The sequence below is a fragment of the Pocillopora verrucosa genome, chromosome 11, assembly GCF_036669915.1.
Source record: "Pocillopora verrucosa isolate sample1 chromosome 11, ASM3666991v2, whole genome shotgun sequence".
NCBI lineage: Eukaryota > Metazoa > Cnidaria > Anthozoa > Scleractinia > Pocilloporidae > Pocillopora > Pocillopora verrucosa.
Genome location: NC_089322.1, coordinates 12,095,035 through 12,118,292, shown reverse-complemented (window position 1 = coordinate 12,118,292; position 23,258 = coordinate 12,095,035). Strand labels below are relative to the sequence as shown.

Below are 23,258 nucleotides of genomic sequence, written 5' to 3'. Positions count from 1 at the left end.
TAAAATCAGAAATTACGAATTTCCTTCACTAATTACCGATTTGAGTTAATCTCGCAAATTGCATTTTTTCTTTCCGTTTCGTTTCGCAAATTACAGTAAGGTCTCTCAGAGACAATGAAAAAATGCTATGATTCGAGAGAACATGATACCCCTTTCCAGTTTCTTAAACAGCCGAAGCTGATAAGTGTCTGTTAACTGCAGACCAGATCAAAATATGGCTTCTACTACTTTGCGAAACGAAACGAAACCTGGCGAGATATAGCGAAACTTAAGGAATGATGCAGATGAATTTTCTAATATGGTAAGGATAACTTCCACAAGGAGTATTCGTCAGTTGATAAGAAGGATTTTTATTCATTTCGCTGAATAGTACTGAATTCTGGAAGAGTTACTATTTATTTTTCCCCTACGGTGACGACGTGACCTCTTTCATGTCACTCAAATAGATTTAGACATTACAAATTAGAACAGTACCCAACATTTTGGCCTCCACTTAAGTCTTAAACCGTATTAAATATATTTCGTAAGATAGTAATGTTAGAAGATATACTATTTTGCAAAATAGACTATTTTCACCCTACAATTATGTCTTTCTTTTCGGGTCAGAAAAATATGTACTTATACTTATACTTCGTACATTCCGGAAGATCTTCGTTATCTCCTTTTTCACTACCCATATAAAATCAATCTCGTAAAGTAGTGATGGTAGAGCAATTACTATTTTGCGAAATGAACTATTTTCACTCAGCGGTAACGATGAAGCCATTCTCGTGTCACACAATAGCGTTGGTTATACACTAATGTGTAATAATGTTTAAATTTATTTTCGTGACACGAGGAAGGTCACATTGTCACCGACGGCGCAGGGTGAAAATAGTTGATTTCGCGAAATGTATTAAGTCAATTAAAATTCTCCTTTAAGATTAACGTTTACTCCAAAATCCTTCCGAAAGTTATCTTTACCTTATTAGATAATATAATGCATTATTCCTTTAGTTTTGCCATATTTCTCCTGGTTTCGTTTCGTTTCGTAAAATAGAAGAAAAGCAGTTGTATGATAAATAACTTATTAGACGTTTTAGTGTGTAGTATCGCCGAGTAATTTTTACTCGTTGTTTGCATTTTGACTCACCCTACAGGCTAATCAAAATAGGGCACAACTCGTAAAAATACTCAACGATGCTTGGCACTAAAACGTCTAATAGGATTTATAACGCAGGATATTTGTACTCCATTGGAGCGTTGTTTGTACTCTACTTTGTGCAGTTGGTTATCAAAGAAAGTCTCTAACTTACTTCATAACTGTCTTCAAGCCAAGTAGGTTTCACATATTCAAGTGTATAAACGATATTACGTACGATTTTATCCACTAGTGTTGATAATACCAATTCAGTTTAGTTTGTTCACTCGTGAGAGACATTAATCTGTTTACTCTGTGGATATTATATAAACACTTTGATGTCATAGTTACGGGTGGGACTAATGCAAGTCGTTCGATCTTTGCTGATAAGCTTTTTTTTCACCAAAGAAAAAGCTCAGAAGTCCGAACTAAAAACGACGGTTCGGTAAGAGCAGCATTCGACTAAAAATGAAATTCAATGGCATTGAACTTACGGTCGCCATTTTGGTTCGGCGAATTCAACGAGCAGCTTTCAACATATCCGTTTACTTAGGTGTCTCGTCAAATCGTAGTTCACTCGCCCGCACTCAATCTGTAAGACTGAAAACTAATTCTGATCGACGCTATCTAACTGTTCAAAGTGGTCAAAAGGAGATGTCCTCTCGAAAAGGCTTGAAGCTCGCTAATCAAAACATCAGTAGTCTACTGGGTAACATCTGAGAAGTTTTCCATAAAATTAGATCATTATCGAAACCCACCTTCATCGTTGAATGAGGAAAGGAGACACGAGGAATGGAGACATCTACCATACCTGGTATATGATATAGCTGGCTAGAAGCCACACTGATTGTAAACTATTCATTCCTAACGTCTGCTGATTGGTTCCGTTCACAGACCTCCTAACTGAACATTCTTTTTCGAAGATTTTCAATGGTAAAGGAAAACTCTGGCGAACGCGTATGAAGATCATCATATTAAGAGATTTCAACACAAATGTGCAATACGTGACCTTTCTCTACAAGGAAAGATCATCGAACTCTTGCGCAAATTCACCCTGAAGAATGTTAAGAAAACTCCTAGGATTGCTACTAAATGGGTTACTCAAAACAAGCTCGGACAAGCTCGTTACCTGGAATTTCTTCGTTGGCCGCTTTGGTGAATATTCTCTCCATTGTTCGAACTAATCAAAGTCAATCTCTGTGTTCGAGGGCGTCTGTGCTTATTAAGCAAGCAGAACATGTTGATAGTTGAAAATTGGGGTTTTAACGCTCAGCAAGTGATTTGAAAAGTTAAAGTACAAAACAACTATATTTTACACGATAAAAATGCAGTCACGATGTAGGCGAGGCACGAATATTTCACAGATCAGTAATGAGAAAATCGGGAAAAGATAATTTGAGAATGGAGAGCCTCTATGAAGATTTATATTTGCAACTAAGACCAATTCGAAAAATTCCTATACCATTCGATTGGGTTATGGAACCTTTGAAGCCACAGTATTAGTCAGTAATATCAGCTTAGCAAATGGCAACTCGAGTAACCAAAGTATTTACAAATCTTGTTTATTTGAGCTAAAGTAAATGCCACTGTTTTTGCGTAGTTGCACAGGATAAGCAGACCATCTAAAGACTGAAGCAAGCGGGATCAGATCATGCTGACAAAAATCGACGAGTACTACCCTAATCCACCCAAAACTGGATTCATAAAAAGTAACAAAGAGAGGTTCAGGTTTTATCACTGATTTGACATATAGTGTATTTATTATCATCTCGAAACATGCTTAAAACTCTGTTGAATCCTTCAGTACCAAGTGCCTCAAGGAATGAGAATTGAACCAGTCACGTTCTTGATGACGGCGATTATGGGAACAGGTGACGTATGATTTCAGATAACATGTTTGTATTTGACCAAGTAAAGATGAAAAAAGTTGTTGCTTGATTAATGTAAATATTGTACAGGTCATATTCTACATATCAATCGACATTGCTAAAGTCGCTTTCACTTCCAGATCCTGAAACAAAATGAAGGAAATGTAGGAATTAAATTTGGGGCCTTTATATCGCAAAGTTGAGTGGGTTTTTCTTGTACAATCAGCATACAACAGTTCTCGCGTGATTTTGTTCATCAGCCTTTCTTCTTTTAAACAACGTCAAACCAGGTTAAAAAGGGTAGCTTTCGCGGGCTTATCATATCCACGAATACTAATTGCAGGAACCCTGTCAATCCAAAAAAAACAACAACAACAAAACCAAAACAAAACAAAACAAAAAAAACAACAAAAAAATACTAATCTCTCCGGCTCATCCGCAGATTTATCTGAGTCGCCTCATGCTAAAGAAATATTATTTGTTATGTTTCTACTCCGTATTGATCACCAAAGCAAAATTAGGACAGGTTAACTCTTCTCCCTGTAATATGCCAGTCAGTAGATATGGAAGAGAGACTTTGTGATTATGTAAATGAAAAGTTACAATCCAAAGCCTACCCGGCTCACTGCTAGTATCAGGGTTTCCTTCCTTTCTGCTCGTCGTATCTTCAAAGTCAAAACCTTTCAAACAAACAAAATTTGAAAAGTTCGGCTTCATTCTCAAAGCACTGTAGCTCATATTATTACATCAAACATATCTTGAAAATATCTCTAACAATGAGGTGACGCGAACAGTTCGTGTCACGAATATAACATGAAGACACACTGACAAATCTGAATAACTATCACTGACTTCTCATTAAACGAGCGTGAGGGCTGCACTGGGGAATATTGGCCCGAGGTCGTGGCAGTACGGACTGATGGCAGCTAAGTCCGTACAACGAAGGGCCAATATTCTTAAGAACGGCTCGAGCAAGAGAGGTCAGTAAGTAGTTTATTACATGGCATTCCGACCAAACTTTTTTATTTCATTGAATTTGCTAGCTTTCGAGAACAGAGATACGCGGCTTATGACTGTTTCTGTAGAAACAGCCCTCTTAGAAAAATACCGACCGAGTAAGAACCCATCAGAATGCTCACGTCTCTCTCTGGACGACCTCGTTAGGTATTAACACCTGCAGTCCATATCAATCAACCCACACAAATACCTCCAACACTTGTAAGTTTCTTTGGGGTCCGTACGAGTTTTAAATGTAAATGAACATTGTGGTTAACTGACTGATAATTCATAAACAGGCGACCTGAACCTTTCAATGTAGATTCCCGTCGTTTCCTTTGGATTGTGTTAACATTCTAACACTTTTACTAACAATGTTTCCTCTGATCAAGCACATGTTACATGATATTTCCAAGGAAAAAAGTCTGCCTTATGAGTCGACAAAAAATTGAACAGTTGCAATGTATGCACACCCAAAAATCGCGAGATAAAGAGGTCGTGAACCTTAGTTAAACGTAGTAAGCAAGGAAGGAATGGAATGGATCTCTACCTTTAAATTGAGCGAATGACCCGGCAGCCCAATAAGCACTATAGCCCTAAGGAAAGCTATCCTAGAGTTGGCGCAGATGTCACGGGGTTATTCTTTCGTGAAAAGAGAATTTAAAAAAACTGGAAGCTACAATAACCATTTGCATTATCCTTTAGAATCAAAATTAATGAATAAAATAAACACAGTTTATAATATTGATAGTTTCTTTGGGTTACCGCTGTCGTCAATTGTCTGGTTATCCTGCACTCTCGCAGCTGTCTGCTCCACCCCTGAAAGAGAGAAACATATCCTTTTCAGTAGTGAACCTTGTGGCAAGTCTTAGGTCCCTAGTTTAGATAAAAAAACAAACAAACTTTGGCGTTCACTAATTACAGATATTTAACAAATTGATACTCTGACTTAAGTTCATTATTATACAAAATTTGGACAATTTCGAAAAAAAAGGGCGCTTCTGTTAACGCTTTTGAGATCACAGGTGAACATCTGCGTTCGGAATAACCGGCGACACCAGAACTAAACCACTTTAGAAGTTACGGTGAACCGTCAGCACATCACCGTTTGTATTTTCGTTTCAACGAAATGATTTTTTGTTCTTGTGTCAACACAGCAAATACTTAAATTACTTGTTTAGCCGGAACACTCGCCTAGTTGTCTTCACCCGTTACCTTATTACAGTATCATTTAAGGGTTGAAATAAATAAAATCGTTGAAGTGGGCCACACGCAGTCAAAGCCGTCCCAGAGAAGTTTGAATATGAATTTTAAAAGAGAATGTTTAGGAGTAAACGAGATACGTTGTATAATTCTGCCTTTTGCAAAGATTTAAAATATGAAACCAATGATCATCTGGCCTTCACTGTATCTTAACTATTTAGATTTTAGATTTCTAGCTACATTGTCAATCAACAGTTATCGAGAGTGAGGGATCTTGGAGATAACCGACCCAACCGAAAGCTTCATAAGTGCCATAAAAATTGTCCGAACGATTCCAAATTACCATTTTTTGGATCTAACAATGATGGGTTGGTGAACTCTTCAAAAGCCACGGGTTTATTCACAGACATAAACGCTCGCGAAGCATTTGCCCTCAAACCTTTTTCCTATCAATTTTTCGATTTCCCTAGAGCTTGGCCCTCTTTTTGAGTGAGAGAAAGATCGAACGATTAGGCAACAAACGAAATAAGGAATAAACGCACTACATAACCTGAAGCACATGTCGTTATATTTCCACTTATCCCTCGGCGCCTAAACTGCTTTAAGAGACACTCGGGATATTCCGTGTACATTTTATAAACAAAAAGGAAAAAACAGGTGTCGAAGCGAGAAATAAAAGCGCAAACCTGGTAGAGTTTTTCCTTTCCCTGGATGTATTTTTAGTTCCTTCCTTCCTTCACTACTGCTAGCGGCTGAGCCACTATCGCTTTCACGATCACTTGCACTACTCTCATCTGAACTCTCCCCTTCACTACTCCAGCTGTCTTTGCGCGAGATTTGAACGTCGCCTTTCATGTCTTCACTTACATTAGCAAGCTGAAGAGGACTTGTGTCTACAGAGTCGTCAGTGATATTCAACACACTGGTATGTGTGTTCAAAGCACTTGTGAACTTATGACTTGGGGAGTCAGCAATGCCAGTTTCAGCGGTATTCAGCCTAGATGGTCCTCTCACTTGAGACTGACCTGTTACCGAACGAAAACACTCAATGCCTGCGGCAAATTTTAAAAATAATAAAGGGAATACCGTTCTTAAGAAACTATGGTGCTCGTTGGTAATGGATATAACAAGATAATTTGGTTTTATCAACGGAGTTCATAATGTAACTTGGCCACCGTGAACAATTTCTGGGCTGAACTCTACAAGGTGGCCAATTTATATTACCAAGTCGGTTGATAAAACCTAATATGCTGTTCAAAAGAATGCTTAGAGCATCGTTTGGGTGAGGATTTGTAAGTGACTAGGAAAAGGGGATGCTTGAGAGGGTGGGAAATGTTTTCACTTAAAATATACACCAGGAAACTATGTACCAAGTTCAATTTGAGATGGCAAAGAGTCCACTTGGCGAGGTGAGGATGTAGGAGCAACCCCAGCAATAGTTAGTGCAGTGGGTGGAGTTGTAACAGCTTCTTCTTGTTCTTGTGGTTGCACTGACTCTTTGCTCTTCTGTTGGAAATCCATATTTAAAAAGAAGTTTAAAGCACAGAAACTTGTTACTTGTAATAATGACAAATTGATTTAATTAACGGATGAAAACCTCTATCAAATGTTTTGTTGTACGCATGTTCATATGGCAGCTCTCACCGTTAAGATGACTTAATCAAGCAGGTACCTACCGGTTGCCGAGCAACTCTGGGTTTCTGCATCTTCTTAGCTCGTGCAGCTGCTGCGCTTGCTTGATGGATTTTTTCTTAAAAACAAGCAAATAAGTAACAAGAGGTCTGATATGTCTACAATCAGTCAGTCAATAAATTGGTCGTTCAGTCAGTCAATCAGTCGGTCAGTCAGTGAACAGTCAGCCAGCCAGTCAGTCAGTCAGTCTGTCAGTCAGTCAGCCAATTAGTCAATTAGTTAGTCAGTCAGTCCGTCAGCCAGTCAGTCAGTCCGTCAGCCAATCATTCTGTCTATCCATTTATACATTAAGCGAGAATTTTTTTTTGTATTAGATTACCAAATTCTTCCTCAGAACGGTTGCGATGTAAATATATCCACACTTTTCTGTTGCTGTCATATTTTACACATGGATCCCGTTCATAATGAAGCCTGTCCAAGGCACCACTGACCACCGTGTGAATCTGCATACATACAAGGAAAGAATTTTCAATCTTGCTGAGGAACCTAGGGCTGACACATGACTTGTTGAGTAAAAGAGTTTCGCTCCTTTTTGGTGATGTGTTTGAACAAAAAGAAGCCAAAGAAAAAGGAATTCTTAACTTAAATTATGATTTCTGTGAAAGTGGAAGGTGCCGCTGTTTGGAAACCGCGCGTCGTGATGTTGCTTATTCGGCCAGGTTACAATGTTGTTTTCTCAAAAGGCGGTTTCTGTAATCGAATTTTGGAAATATGATGACAATTTTAGGAGAGTAATGTTATGTTTGGAATCTCAAAACGCGATCAGCGGTAAACTTTTAGATACAGTTCTCCCATCCACCAGCTTCTTGCTTTACAAGCCAAATGTCTATCGAGTGGGAAAAACGGCAGTGGTTGCAAGATGTCACTCTAACCCTCGCTTTTAAAGTTAAGAGTTTCGGAGTCTCCCAGTCGCGACAAGTTTTGCATCTAGTGCGGTATTTGAATGGTTAAGAGGGTGGAGTAGGATAATTAAACCAATCACAGAGCGTGGTGAAACAAAACCTATTCCATCCTTGGATATTTTCAATTCTATATTACAAATCATTATCAATGATAAGTCACCAACCTGTGCGTCCGAGCAATTCGAGTTTAGAAACTGTGAGTCTTTCAACAGCTCACAAACCTGCCAGCAGAAAATGCGATCACAGTTAATAAATATAAATGATTTTATAAAGGGAAAACCTCCCGTCACTTGGTTTATGATTCAATAATGAAATGCACACATCTGTAGAATAATTGTAATAGTGTTTTAACGTAGAGTATACTTGGGATTTACCTCATTACGGACACTTTTAAAAGAGAGCTAGATTACAAAAGCTTAAATAAAGTTCTAGTTAAACGAATGTTTCTTAATTTCCGAGGAGGAACGTTGTTTGAACACCAGAGATAAAATAGTACTTGCTTTGAACTCTGCGTCGCAATTTGGTGAAGCGCAGCTAGTTATTTAGTGAACTTAAGTATTACCAATGCGACTGAAAAAACTGTGGCTTACAATTCACTTTAGCTGTGTTACCTCAGCTCTAGTTCCCTCTCCATTCGGAAGTCGGGAAGCAGCATCTCTAACCAGTGTGAGGATAGTGACGTATGGAGGTCGCAGCGATGTTAACAAGGAGTGTTCCCGAGCCTTGTTCAGGTTGGTATCTTTACTAAAAACACCCTATAGTAGAGGAACACGAGTGGGAGCCACGCTTAGCGAAAAACGAGGATTAAAGTTTCAAGCCAATTTCTTCTTTCACTTGTAGGGAGTTAACATTTTGTCGTCTACATATAATTGGAATTCTGTTCACGAAGTTTATAGAAAAGGAATTAAGTCAGTTACCTACAGGATTTTTTCTAGAATCAATTTAAATTTCGGAAAGAGTACAACACGATCACTGCTTACACAAACATTTTTTAATAGGACTGCAAACTTATTGATGTAAAACTTTTAAACATTCCAACGGGTGTCATCTGAATCACACAGCCTTGTTTAGTACGCAGGACGCCTAAATACCATGCATTTCGTAAAATATCACACCTATGGGAGAGGTAATGCACATATAAAAAACAGGCGAAACATTACTCAGCTATTAAGAATGTCATAACATTGTTTGATAGTCATTATGGCTAAGGATAACACCACACAGCAATTCTAAAGAACTAAGATGAGGTGGTGCACCAGCGTGCTTTGTAAATCTTGCAACACGCTCAAGATAACAACTTACCTTGACTGGACCCACCACAGACTCAAAACCGTGCATTCTGAAGGTGAAGGCTTTGTGCGGATTGTCGTATCGTTTTTGCTCCTGATAGTTTAATAAATGGTACCCCAGGTAAAGTTAGTATATCAAAGTCAATTTCGATTCAATTTAAATTTATAAGGAGTGTTTTTTTTTTTCAGTGCAAGTAATTAAGAATAATTATTGGACAGTTATTACCATGAAATGGATGACATCCTTGCCACTAGATACCACCTATATTATTATTAATACCAGCTGGCTAAAAGCAGAAATATGATATGTTCTAGACAAGCCAGCTGGGTTTACGAGCTTGTCAACGTTCTCGGTACTGTAGAAGTATATGCAACAGCACTGGTATTTCTGTGACCCAAAACCGAGGATGACGCTGCTTCTGATTCCTTGCAGCAAAGCAGCATACAATGAAGATCATTTCCAAGGAAATAAATTTTCCCTAAATTGTAATTAATGTTGCGCTTCGACTGGTACATGGACGCCTGTAGTGAGACAATCACGAGCATCATTTTACGTCTTCAATTCTACATTTTAACGGTTTTCGTCCACTTTGAAGAGGGACGGCATACCCATGACACACACATACATACATATACTTTATTTACGCTCGAAATTCAGTGTAGCTGTAGAGCTAATATCTTCGAGAAAATAAGCTAATATTATTCCAATATTATTTATAAACTATATACAACATTATGCATGCAGAGGGAAACATACGTTGTAGATCTACTGTGGAAAAGCTTCATATCTGAGGATTTCCTACTTGATTCTTACGATATCCTCGTCCACTGGCCATCAAAGTTTTTACCAAAACTCCCGCCTCAATAACGCTCATCTTCCCATATTCCCCTAGCCCCACTCGCTCTCAACCACATTTCTATCGACCAAAATATTAATAAGAATCAAATATTTACCTGTTCCCTAAAAGCTGCTCTTTCCTCTTCCGTACTTGGCCTCACAACGAAATCTGTTTTCCTGCAGAGACAAATTTCGTTTGTAATCTACATTTATCTATAGATTAATATCATTACTCATTCTCCCAGTGAAAAATAAAAAATTGATATTAACTCCATTAAGCCGTTATTTGAACGCCCGACAGGTGAGCAGACATGACTACCTAATATACGACGTTAGTGACTTTGTTTTTTATTAATATTCATTCTAGTTTCACGGTTGTAAAAGATTCACGTGATGACTCTAAAAAAAACATATCGTTTACAGGCGGTATGTGCATTAAAACATTTCTGATACCATCACTCATTTTCTGATTTCACGTGTAACGAACAGAAGATGAGATCGTGAAACAATCAATAGGAAAGCGAACACAGCCATGCAAACGAATGCGAACACAAATAATTCAGGTGTTTTTACTTACACACGAGGATTGGGCGTAGATGATGAATCTGTTTCGGCTGTAACATCCTGTAAATGACCAAACACAAGAATCATGCACCTCATAACAAACTCGAGTACGAAAATATCATTTCACCCAACAGGTCTTACTTATTGATGGACCGGGTAAGTACCCATTTACGAAATGAAAAAAATTGTGTAACCCCCTTAATGTAATTAAACCAGATTCAACACCTTTAAGTAATACCTATTCATCCTACATAAAAGCGTTTTCCCAAATGTGAATGAATATTCACTATCATACCCGTGAGTTAGTACATGCGCTCAGTATGATTGGTTTATTTAGCTGGTCGTAATTCACTGTGCAGCCAACTAAATTCAAACTACAGTTGCATTGAAATCTCCCCCTCTATTTGAACCTTGAGATATACTATATATCTTACTAGCCTGGTTTTCTCGGTCTGCACTGTAAGTAACAGATTCGCTCAGAATTCCGGGCTCAAAAAACTTAGCCCGTAACTCACAGTACGGACCGAGACGAAGCACGTACAACAATCTATTAGCATTTCAAAGATGTTGCCTGCACATAACCAAAGAGAAAAAAAAGCAATGCCTTTTTGCTTGTAAGCTGTCCTTTGATTTGAAGCCAGTCTTCACACAACGGCTCCAATAACTCATCTCCATCTCTGTTAGAACCTGCGTCAAACACAAAACAGTAGGCTCCACATATGAACATTTTACCCACACAGTACAAAATGGCCCATAAAATAAATGACCAGGGTAAGCGGAAAAAGGTATTCATTCTTGGCACCACACCTGTTCCGTAGAAAATAAATTACGAATTGACAAAACTAACTTCAGGTTTCAATAAAGCAAAAGATGGAAGTAACTTCACAGAAGCATAATGATGCTATTTGCATGAAATATTGGCCAGATGAAGAATATCTAAGACCTGCCAAAGATGAGGCCTAATCTGAGACCCTAAGTAGCCTTAAGTCGTTTAAGTCCCTTTAGTTTCCAGCCTTAAGCCCCCCCCCCCCCCCCCACCCCTTCGAAAAAAACCCAAACACCTCAAAATATTTATGAAGTATTATGAAATGAATCACCAAAGTAGATAAAAGATGAGGGGGAGGAGGGTTTCGCCTTATGGCCTGTTGGCCCAAAAAAAGAAGTGACCTCTAGGTTGTGTGCAAAAGGGTGTTGAAATATCAAATTGTAACCAGATCGAAAGTGATAGGGTGCCACTACATGATCCAAAGGTTTTTTTTTCAAAGAGCGACCCTTAAACAGGTTGAGAAATGCTGCCTTGATGTTTGTATACTAAGAATTGTTCCCTTTCTTTAAAAACTTTACTTTCTGTGAGCTGCTTTCCACTTTTCCGCAATTGATTACTGATGCTTACTAGCGATCTTCCATAATACTATCTGAGTCAGCAGGTGAACCCTATTCCTAAACGTTATCAAAAGCTTTGTAGAGTACCGAATGTTTAAAAATTTCTGTTAGATTCAATTTATGTGAAAAAGCAACACCGTAATGTTGTCAGTATTTGTTTCAATTTAATTTTTTCAACGAATTATTATCTAGGAAACTCTTGAAGCTAACATCTCTGTCATTGTTTTCACTCAGTTATTTATAATGCTAAGGCAACTGCTCTTTCTTGTAGAAAAGTAACTTTCCGGAGAATCTGAATTTTTAGCTTAAACTTGGTAAAGTAACTTCTCCCTCCATTTTGTTAAGTTTTGGAAACCATTTTAATCTGGAATTTTGAAATATTAGCAAATCTCCGTTTGCGCTCGTCTCACTTGCGACTTGAAATGGGGCAAATTGAAGGCTTGCAAAATATTTTTTAACATATTCTGCTTGATAGATCATTTGATGTTTTGATCATTCAGAAATGAAATTGGAACGAGAAACAGATTGTTTCCTATATAAAATGCTTGACTTTCACATCTAACAGCAAAAGTGTATCCAACTAGTGAGCAGAATAAAAATTAGGGTTAGTATGTATATTGCATGTGTTCACCTATCCACTTCCACTGCTGAGGCCTCTCTTTGAAATCCACTAAAGGTACAAATGAAGCTGGAGTCTCTAAAAACCAATGAATTAATGTATTAAGGAGGTACATTTAACACCTGCAGTGACTCAGATTGCCAAATGTAAGATATGAAAAACATGCAGTTATATTCACTCTTGCTCTAAATAACATAAACCCTTAGTAACTATGCATAACTCAGTTTTAGTACAAAAACAAAGAACACAAAATATATTTCACCTCCTGAACTCCCAGAGAGAAAGATGAGAGCAGAATAAACCAGCTTGACCCAATCTGGCTCCTGAGTGCCCCACCCACTTACAGCACAGACTGAGGACAACTAAAATAACATGTGTCATTATTTGAGTGATATCATTTTTAATAAGAAATACTTTGTAAGCAGTTGTTAAAGGTGTAATTTGCCAAGAGTTTCTCATGATCAATATTCACAGTCTTCCTACTTGACCACTATTTAACAACTACATGACCACCTTCATGACCTATGGTTACTTTTTTTATGCCTCCATGCACTACCAGAGGTTGTAGACTATTTCAGCTGGTTTTGAGCAAAATTTAATATATGAATACAAGGCAGGCATCCTTGGTGGGAAAGATACACAAGTCATGCCAGCTCAGAAAGCCAGATATATTTAAAAAAAACATGTCACAAAGCCAGCCATATAATAATCACATTTGTTTTTACTTTGTTCTTAGCAAATGTATACTAAACAATTGCTGCAAAAAGGTAAAATGTCTCTCCATCACAACAGTCTTGCAGTTATTAAGGGTAGTTCATTGAAAATCATAAAACAACAAGTAAGAAATTTTTTTCTTACAGTATCCTTAAATTGCCAAATATTGTTGGTCTGGTAAAGCTGACTGAAATTTTAGGGGGAAATAACTCCTCCTCAAGGTCAACTTGAGTGTCAAGTTAGCTTCAGACGAGCCATGCACAATGGATGCCCTTAAAGGCTACAACTATCTTTTCAGTTTTTATATTCTTAATTTTAATTAGATGACACTCTGTCTGGTAAGCATCCTTAAAGATACAAAATAGGTTTTATATAATGTACAGTAACAAGGATGTTGACAAACCTGCCATGTTTTTACAATCTCCTCAATCTAAAAAAATTAGGGTAACAAACAAATGATTAAAATTGGCAATATGCTTTTCATTGACATCATCGCTTTAAAAGGTGCTGAGTAATTTATTTCATCAAATTTTAACCCATTATTACTACTCCACTTTTTGACCACAATATTTGTTCAGCACAAGTTTGCTCAAATCATGTAATAAATACCATAGCTCATACGAAAATAAACTACCCAGTATATTTGTATTGCTAACTGCTGCAAAAATAAGTGTGAAAATATCCTTGTTACAGTTCATTCATTGTCCACTCTTTTCATAGACAGCTTCCTTCACTTTTTCAAGTTCCAATAATTAGGACAGGTTTTTTGCCTATGCAGACAAATACTTGTAATAAGCCAAATTACATTTTAAGAAGCAAATTGTTGCTGTCAATACTTAGTTACTCTCTTTACATTTCTTTAAAACAGCAGCCAGTTATTTACAAGAGGTCTAACCCAAACCTCAGTTTTAGGTATTCTCTAGAAGAGGGTTAATTTAATCAAATAGAAGTCCTTCCACTGCTAGCTTTTTGGCCCTTTAGACACTGTTCACAAGAACAAATGTTCATATAAAAGATTCGGCAAAATTGAAGATACACTTTAGTTTAAAACATGCTTTTATTAAACAATGGCTAAACTTTGTTTCAATTACCAGCCCATTAAGTTTATACCAGCTACTGGTTTCAGGATCACCCACTTTTCCCTCTCTAGAAAGTAATTAACTTTCAACTGCACAACAAAGCCAACCTAAAAGGTCACATGATTCCCCAGGAGAGAGCATATACACGCTTATTAGTTTAAATCACCAATCACATGTTCATAACTGTCTATCCTATAGTTCTAAACTTGACAGAAAAAATTACTCACTTTCTGTAGGCTGGCTTTTGAATCAGGAAAAATTTGAAAAATTTCACGAAGTAGACTGAAGAAGCAAGGCAACTCCTGGGATCCATCAATGCAACTGTAAAAGAATATGATAATAAAAAAATATGATCAACGTAATAGAAAAGAAACCTTTCCCAGATAATTAATGTGCTTTTTCTAATATTATACTGTTTTTGGAATGAAAAAGTTTTTGTTTTCTTTATCTTGCATCACTTATTTCAATAGTGTATAAAAGACACAAAAAAGTTCAGTGCACTGTTTCAACCTGAAACAAACAAACAAACAAACAAAAAAACGAACAAACAAAAACAAACAGACAGCCAAACTAACAAAAAAAAACACCATGTTGAAGATAGAACCATCTAATTACATCTTGCCTTACCGTGGTACTTTATGTACTGCATGGCCTGGCTCTTCTCTCTTAGCATTTTCATTCAAATGTTTTATAACTTGAGCTTGTCGCTCCTGTTTCTGCTGAAGCTTCTGTTTCAACTTTTTCTTCACTTTGGCTTTCTTGTCCTTCTTTTTTGAAAGCTCAACTAAATAGAATCATAAAAAATTAAAACAAAAGAAAAGGCTGGCATAAAGTACTGCACAGCATGGCAGTTATAGAGTTATATCCTGTTGATGACTAGCTTTCTCATATCAAGTCAAAGCCACTGATATTTTATCTATAAGGATTTTAAGCTACTAGCTGTCTAGTTTGTGTAATATACAGTCACTTAAACAACAATAATTATTTTTCACCTAGGTAAATATTAGTGATAGTGTAGGATAATTACCTACCTACTCCCTTAACATTAAATATCGTCCACTATTTACCTCAACTTTGGTAAATGATAGTTTTTCATAGTATTGTGAACCATCAGAATATTTATGTTGTTCAAACTGAAGTCAGGGACAAAGCTAGTTTGACCTTAGCCAACAGCCTTCAAACACAAGTATCCCAGCCCCCCTCCCCCGTATATATCCCAACAACCACATAAAAACAATCACTGGAACACAAGATATTAACTTGCAAATAAAATTGTCAATTGACAAATACCAACCAGGTTTTGATACTTTCTTAGAAGGATTTGTTCTGAATATAATATCTTGAAAGGAAGTGAATCTTGTATCCAGCTCAGGATGATCCTTTTAGAAAATAATAATAATAATAATAATAATAATAATAATAATAAACTTAAACAAAAAAATAAACAACTTTTATATTTTATTCATATGCTATTAAAATTGCTGATCCTAGCAGTATGCTGTTAAACATCATAATGACATTGTTCACCATCGAGTCTCCGTGGCTTAGTGTTAGAGCATCAGAGTGCTCATAGGGACTCAGACTTTTCCTTTGTCCCACACTCATGACATGAAGAAAAACATCTATCAATAATAAAAATAATGTCAAATTAGGGAATATACAGGATGTTCTCTCATTGTTTAATTCAAAGTATAGCATCCAGCCTAGTAATTCCAGGGTCTCACTTTATATTAAGCAGGCTGAATACAGGTTTAGATTCTGTTGAGTTGGTGTTCAATGGTCCAATTGAAACCACCATGTCAATTGGTAAGATTGAGGATAACTTGGAGCGAAGAAGCCACTATTTGGTCATTCTCAAGACCACTTTGCCTCCTTGTGCAATTTTTTACTTCTTCCAGGTAAAATTAAACTCACATTTGATTTATTGAGCACTTGCTTACCAGAAAATACCTCCAAAGTGACCATGTCTCTGACTGACAAAGACCAGCTCTGAATTTGATGACTTTATAAAAATTACCACCATAAAATGCTTGTTAATTACCAACACCTTACCAGTTCATTTACCAACCCCTAATTCCACCTGTGGGGTAACCTCCTAAAACCACCTAAGCAAACAACCGGTGATAATAATGGACAAAACAACAATGGAAAACAAGAAATGACGAGCAGCAGTACCTCATTTAATAGTCGTCTCTTTCTATGAACTTGAATCATTGTCTGAAAGTCATCTTCTGTCACCACATTTGGTGATGTTACACGATGAGTGGTAGGTGGAGGATAAGGAAAACCATGGTAACCTGCAGTAAATGGCAGTCCTGCTCCAAACATTGGGTGAAAACCACTCAAAACACCTGGCATAGTGTTAAAGGGTGCCATAAATATACCCATGGCTGGACCAAAGGGTGGAGGGACTATGAAAAATGCAGGTCAATTAAGTATAAGCATTATATTGTTGCTGTTATTGTATCAATACCTTTATAGTAAAGTCTGTGTACTTGAGTCAAGTAGCCCTTCCAGTTGGAGCTTATTCCTGTTTCTATAACATAGAGCAACTAGGAATATTAAACTTCCCCTCTTGGATGGAATGCTAGTCCATTGCAAGGTTACCCCCAATATTTCATCAGGCTTCCTGGACAACTTGCCTGTACCTATTTATGTTCCAGTGTTGAGAGAGACACTGGGAAAGTGAAGTGTTTAGCCCAGAACATAACACATTTCCCTAGCCAGGTCTCTAGCCCAGACCACTCAACCTGGAGTCTATTACACTAAACATTGGGCCACTGCTTCTCCCATGACCACAACCTTTCATTCACTATTAGCAGCAGATTGAGGAAGCTTAAAAAAGTTGCCATATTAATGTTATCACTAATGAATATATTTGATTTTAGTGATCAAAGCAACCACAAGTAGTTACTAAGTGCTTGTTTAGGAATGTCTACAAATGTGTATGCTTGTAATAAAAATAAGAACTCAAACATATTGACAAACCCATACCTCTTTCTTCATCATCAGATGATACATTTCCTCCCTGAAATCATAATATAAGCACTGTCAGTTTTGAAAACCATAGGGAAAATGAATGGGTTGTGTCCTCTTGCCATTAGACATGAGTAGGAGAACCACAGTGAGAACATCAGTCACTTAAAACTCAATCCTCTAGATTTGATTTGACCTCAGAACAATTTTTTCTGTCACATCTTTCAAATTTGGATAGTTAAAAGTAATTCTTAACATTGCCATGTTCTCTGTTGTGAAGGACAAATACTTTGTTTAATTGTAATATGTGAAAAAGGGTACTGTGTAAATATGACGTCTAGCTTTTGGTAGGCTCATTTTTAATGCTTTTAAAACCTAATGTTAGGGCTGAGTGTTCTAGCCTGTTGTCCAACAAAAGCCTTCATGTCAGGTTATTCCCAAAGAATACCATAAAGCATCAAATAAATTACAAAGCAATGCCTTGAAATTTATAATGACTAAAGATAGTTTAGAGGGAGGTTTTAAAAGCATTAAAAACAAAAACCCAACCAATGGTAAGTAACGTTAATTTGGTATTAAACTCCTCAGTGACACAGAAGTATAATTTAATCTTTCGTTTCAAAAGAAAAAATAAAAAACATTTAAAATGTACTTTATTACCTGAAATTGTTGCCTACATTCTGAGAGGATCCTGTATAAACAATAAACATTCCATTCAACAAAATACACCAGAAAAAAAGCAGCAGAAGTACATTACGTACAACAGTTCAAATCAGCAACAGAAAAAAGCAAACAGATTCTCCCACCTAATAATATAAGGCAACTGTAGTGCTTTTAATACCATTTTTTTTTCATGGTCTTCTAGTAGATTTAAAGTAGACTACAAATTGGGCCTTTGGAAAATTGCTAATGTGAGTCTGCTAACTATATTTGGCATCAGCAAAACAACTACAAAAAAGTCACCTCTTGAATCGTGTGTTGACTCTGTGCTCCATTGCCAAGGCATCAGTAGAGGGTGTGTGTCCACTGTGAAACAAATATAATTACTCAATTCAAATACCATCAAAAGCTCGTAAATCATAAATTACAGCTTGAGACTCACAAAAAGATTTAGAAAACATCTTCTGCCATGAGCAAAAGGACACTTGTAAAGAAGAAAATAGTTGCATTCTACATGTACCTGGTTTTGATGGGTTCCCCAGGGCTTTGTCTCCCAATCTGATCCAGAATTTCCTACGGGAACAAGAATATGAATGGTTGTATTTATCTTATACTTGTGCTTGGTTCTATATCAAGCTAGTAACTAATTTAACTTTGGAAAAGACAATGATAGCTTCAGCAAAGTGTTAGTTGTCCTAACACACTACTGTTTCATTACCTGTTATGTACTTAAGATTCAACAATAACATTCTGTAGGAGAAAGGCATGGGCATGGAACTCAAAAGCAGTACTTTCGCATATCAGGTAAAAAGTTTTTCTTGACTTGAGTATCTGCTTAGTTGGTTTTTTTTTTTTTAATTCATCTTTTGTTTTATTTTTTCCAACCTTTATGTTCTAAGGGAGAGGCCACAAACAAACCTAGCATGATTCAAGATATGCAAGTGTTTTGCTTTTTTTTCCCTTGTAACTGTAGAGATTAAAAGTCTATTACTTTTCTGCACTGTTTGAACCTTAGCTTTTCTATGCATGTGGTGCATAGGAGAATCTAGGAGATGCAGCCAAGTAACAACACAAATCATAAGGTACCTATTTATTTTTTAATTTAACTGATTCATTCATTGATTTAAAATCAAGATTTAACAAAATACAGTGTACTGTACCTGACGAGATATAAGAATTTCCCTCAACACCTTTCTGTGATATCTCTGTTGCTGAATCTATGAGAAGAGGGGCAAATTATCCTCCTGATACACAACAAATCTAAGCACTCCTATTTCACCTTGAATTTACATGATATCAAAACATTACTATTGGTGAAATATGTAGTCACTAGTAACTATCAGTTTTAAAATGTAAATTTCCTGTATTTCAGCCTCATTTCCTAGTTTCCTATGGTCTAGGTTTTCTTTTGATCCAAGTGACCTTAAAAAAAATCAACACAACACACAAACAAAAAAGAATTGTAAGAAGATCAACCTATCAATTTACCTTGTATTCCTTGTATGTAGCTTTGCGACATAACTTTTTGTACTTCACAACATCAGGATAGAAGTAGCCAGCTTGATCAGAAACCAAAACACATTTTTTCGATGTAAGTTATTTAGAGTTCTTACAATATATACTCAGATAAATCATGATGAAATTAGTTTATCCATCTATAAAGAACATGCAAAACATTTCTTTAGGTCTCTACATGTGTAATAAGCAATTATATATTATTTGATAAGGTTGAGCATGATATCACAAATTATTAAAACCAAGGTCAGAGTTATCTGTTGAAGCCAAAGACTAATCCAGACAACAAAGATATCAGTTTATTATGTGAACATCACACGCTATTATATATTGATTGAATGCTCTCAACCAATCAGATTTTTTATAGTAAGTCTAATGTATAATAACATAAAATATTGTCTGCAGTAATTCATATTTTAATCAAAGATTGCCTCAGAGACTGATATAGTTAAATAAATACCATAATAAATATATCAATTCAGGAACTGAACATGTGAAGTAAATTTATGGTACTTATTGTTACTTTTTTGAGAGTTTCATCCAGGGAGGCTTAATTACAGGAGTTGTGATTCTTGTTCCTAGCATATGACCATAAAGTTAACTCAATCAAAACATTTGAAAAGATCAGTTATTTCCAATTTAAGATATATAGTGCAAATTAAAAGAATGCCCAGGATAAACAAAGATGCAAATCAAATAAGTACACAAAAAAATGTTGTTTACTGTGAGTCACCACATTATGAGTCAAGAATTGAATGAAATAGAAAGCATCTCACCTTTTAACTTTTCCTGAAATTGTTGAACTGGATTCCCAAATCTGAAGTTTTCACCACCTAGTAAGGCACTGATCAAACAATTGTCAAGTGAATAAATAACTGTCTTGTAGGCTCTTGGAACAATCTAAGGTGTACATTCAATCAAATGGTAAAAAACTAGGCACCTCTAACATGTACCTCATGGTTCCAAATTGTAGAATTACACCTTACAATAAAGGTGCTTTTGTAGCTGCAAATCTACCAAGAATTTTCAAAAGCATGTGTTCTAGTAAAAGTTAGCCTGATCAATCAGACTTTTTATTTCTAACACCTGTCACTCCTAATTCCAAACATCATCAGCCAAATTGAAAATTCTGACAATCCTGTTATAATCTCTGGATTAATCATATGTGTACTTATAACAACCTGCATTGTTTTTAATCTTCATTACTTTGTGACTGTCAGAAGCTTATTGTAATAAGTTGTACTAATCTATGTAAAAATTACTGCAAAGACAAAACAAACATGAAGTCACACTGGAGCTAACCTGATGTTCTCCTCCTGAGCATGTGGGTAATCTGTTGGCAACACTGGAAGAAATTTCTAAGAAAGAAAAATGTAATAGTTCATTATTGACTCCCTACATTGTTTGAGTATTCTTACTATGTACAGATTCATTGTCAGTTTCAGTCAGTGTTTATCATTGTGTGATCTTGAATTGTTTTTAGGAGTAAATCATTCTGTGTTGACAGCTGTTTAAAACTTTTCCCGTTCTTTAAAAGTTTGGATATGTAGAATTTACACCTGTATGAGTCCTTATTTGGTTTGACTTAGCCAATGAAACAACCTCTCTAACCAACCATAATGGAACCATAAATAGAGGGGAAAAACTTCTTTGTCAATTGCAAAAGATTAATTTAGTGCTTGAGTTGACACAAAGTTTAACAGGCACTCAGAGTTCTTGTGAAGAGCCAATGAGCATTATTTTAGCTGGCTTTTCAAATGAATGTAATTACCTACTTAACTGTGTTTGTGGTTAGTAGAGAGAGGTTTTTGGCTAATGAAAACTACTTGTTTACCAGTCATAACCCTGTTGGTAATACAAGTTAAGATCAAGGTATTAAAATATTACAAATAATCATTAAAACTTATGACAACATTTTGCATATTGGACATTTACACAGAGTGATATAGCCGATGAGGAAATCATTGCTTTACAAAGGTACAAAACAAGTTCAAGTTAACAAATACTTCATGACCTTACCAGTGACAACAATCTCAGCCTTACCTCCAGATGTTTTCTATCAGCAGGAGTAAGAACATTAAGCCAGGTTTCCTTGCTCACAACTTTAAAGAATATATCTTCCTAATTGAGAGGATCATTAAACACTGTGAATGATTTATATTTTGACCTACGCTGTTGTAATAAATGTTAAATTGAAGCATCTCTATTTCAGCAATTATCCATTTAATTCTCCTTGCCAGTTTGTCAATTTTGTTTACTTAGCAATTAAGTCAAAAGCTTTTTCCAGTGGTTCTAGTTTCAGCTTGACAGATCTAGCACACATGTTTTTCAGTAGATTAAGTTTAAGTCACCCTTGGCTATTATTGTTCCTGTTGTGTTTTTAACCAACTCCTGCGATTCTTTGGCCTTGAGGATTTTATAATTGCTATCATTTATATTATTGCTATCACTTTAAAACAATTAGAAGTCTAATTATATATTCTCTCAGTATCATTGATTTACTATGTCTTTAGATATCTCTCTTTAGATATATATCGGCTAGAAACATTTATTCCACTGAAATTGAGATTAGAATGTTCGCCACTATTGATTCATCATTCATGCTATCTTGTAATCTGTTGTCATTTAGTAATAAGTTGATTCACTGCTTTATATTTCTGTTACCATTCTATTATCGTGAATAGTTCATCAATAATCACAGCTGATTTTCCATGATCTCTAGCCTTATTCAACCAGTAAACATTTCCTGCACGCAAAGTTCAACACGACAAGTTGTTGACAAGTGACTTTTGGCTCTTCAATAGTCACATCAGCTTTAGAAACTCTGTATGGTGGCCAATTAACATTATCAACTCAGTTGATAAATCCACACTGTCTTGTTATACTCCCCCACCTATGCAACACCATGGTTTCTTTAGAAATTTCACTCCCTTTATACAATACAGCAGGGTCCAGCCTGGTCACATGCCATTTTACTTCAGTCACCCTAAGGCAACTGTTAGCCACCTCTGAAGAGAGACTAAGTGCTCTGGTACAACACTTAATAGCCATGTGTTCTTGGATACATTAATTTACTTCAGTGTAGTAGTATATGCAAGTTCTTGATGACAAACCCTTCGTGAAAATTTGTTGGATGGATAACAAAGGATCCTTTTTCTGCCTTTAAATGCCAGCCAATCACTATAATTTCTAGTGAACCAACTCTTCATGTGTCCGTTTGTAAAGTTGACAAATTAAACATTATATGAAATTAAATTGTTAAATCTCTGTTAATTTCCTCTACCACGTTACAATTTGGAACTGCGCAGGAATGGCTTCTTGCTCGAGAAGGTGCAAGTTTGATAAGTCAGTGGATTTTTAGTTTACAAAAAGATAGGTTTGCAGTTTAGTGGTGTGGTTGAACTTACCTGCTCAATTAACTCCAACGGGAGTGCAATTTCCGTTCCACCAAAATTACAAACTTCCATTCCTTTCAGGTCACTTTCTTCGAGGCTAGTCGCCTCCATGTTCAATTTTTTTTTTGTCACAGGTTCTGGTTATTCTCTTAAAACAAAAGAATTCCCTCTAAAAGAAAGAGGGGAACACGTAATCTGCGAAATACAAAGAAATAACACGGACAGCTGACATACTACATATATATGTAAACCGTACGCACTCAACCCATACATACGGCCGTTACTTGGACGTTATGTATGCAACACAGAGCTGACCATTTAGTCAATGGCCAAAAATGTGACCTTCGAGGCCATTCAGAGAAAAAAATACGATACATTTGTAAAACTACACAAGTTAACTTTAAAATTGCAACTTCTTGTGTTGTTTAAACTAGTATAGTTCTAT

At 36.3% G+C, this 23,258-nt stretch overlaps 1 protein-coding gene across 2 annotated transcripts; it reads right to left on the bottom strand.

The window, feature by feature from the left end:
- Positions 1-2,661: 2,661 nt before the first annotated feature.
- LOC131789378 (nuclear factor related to kappa-B-binding protein) lies at positions 2,662-23,099 on the bottom strand. 2 transcript variants are annotated; one of them, XM_059106479.2, is made up of 30 exons: positions 22,826-23,099; positions 21,462-21,539; positions 20,721-20,776; positions 20,195-20,262; positions 19,392-19,462; positions 19,064-19,120; positions 18,424-18,476; positions 18,207-18,269; positions 17,904-17,934; positions 17,262-17,295; positions 16,443-16,678; positions 15,562-15,646; positions 14,895-15,051; positions 14,495-14,588; positions 13,592-13,618; positions 12,737-12,836; positions 12,487-12,552; positions 11,077-11,159; positions 10,486-10,532; positions 10,025-10,085; positions 9,084-9,164; positions 8,393-8,536; positions 7,946-8,002; positions 7,199-7,322; positions 6,864-6,937; positions 6,558-6,693; positions 5,874-6,212; positions 4,750-4,803; positions 3,606-3,668; positions 2,662-3,131 (listed from the first exon to the last, which is right to left on the bottom strand). In XM_059106479.2, the coding sequence occupies exons 1-30, from the start codon at positions 22,922-22,924 to the stop codon at positions 3,094-3,096; spliced, it is 2,676 nt and encodes an 891-aa protein (XP_058962462.1). In that variant the 5' UTR covers positions 22,925-23,099; the 3' UTR covers positions 2,662-3,093. The 2 variants fall into 2 exon arrangements, with proteins under 2 accessions (XP_058962462.1, XP_066014583.1); XM_066158486.1 differs by lacking the exon at positions 21,462-21,539.
- Positions 23,100-23,258: the final 159 nt, after the last annotated feature.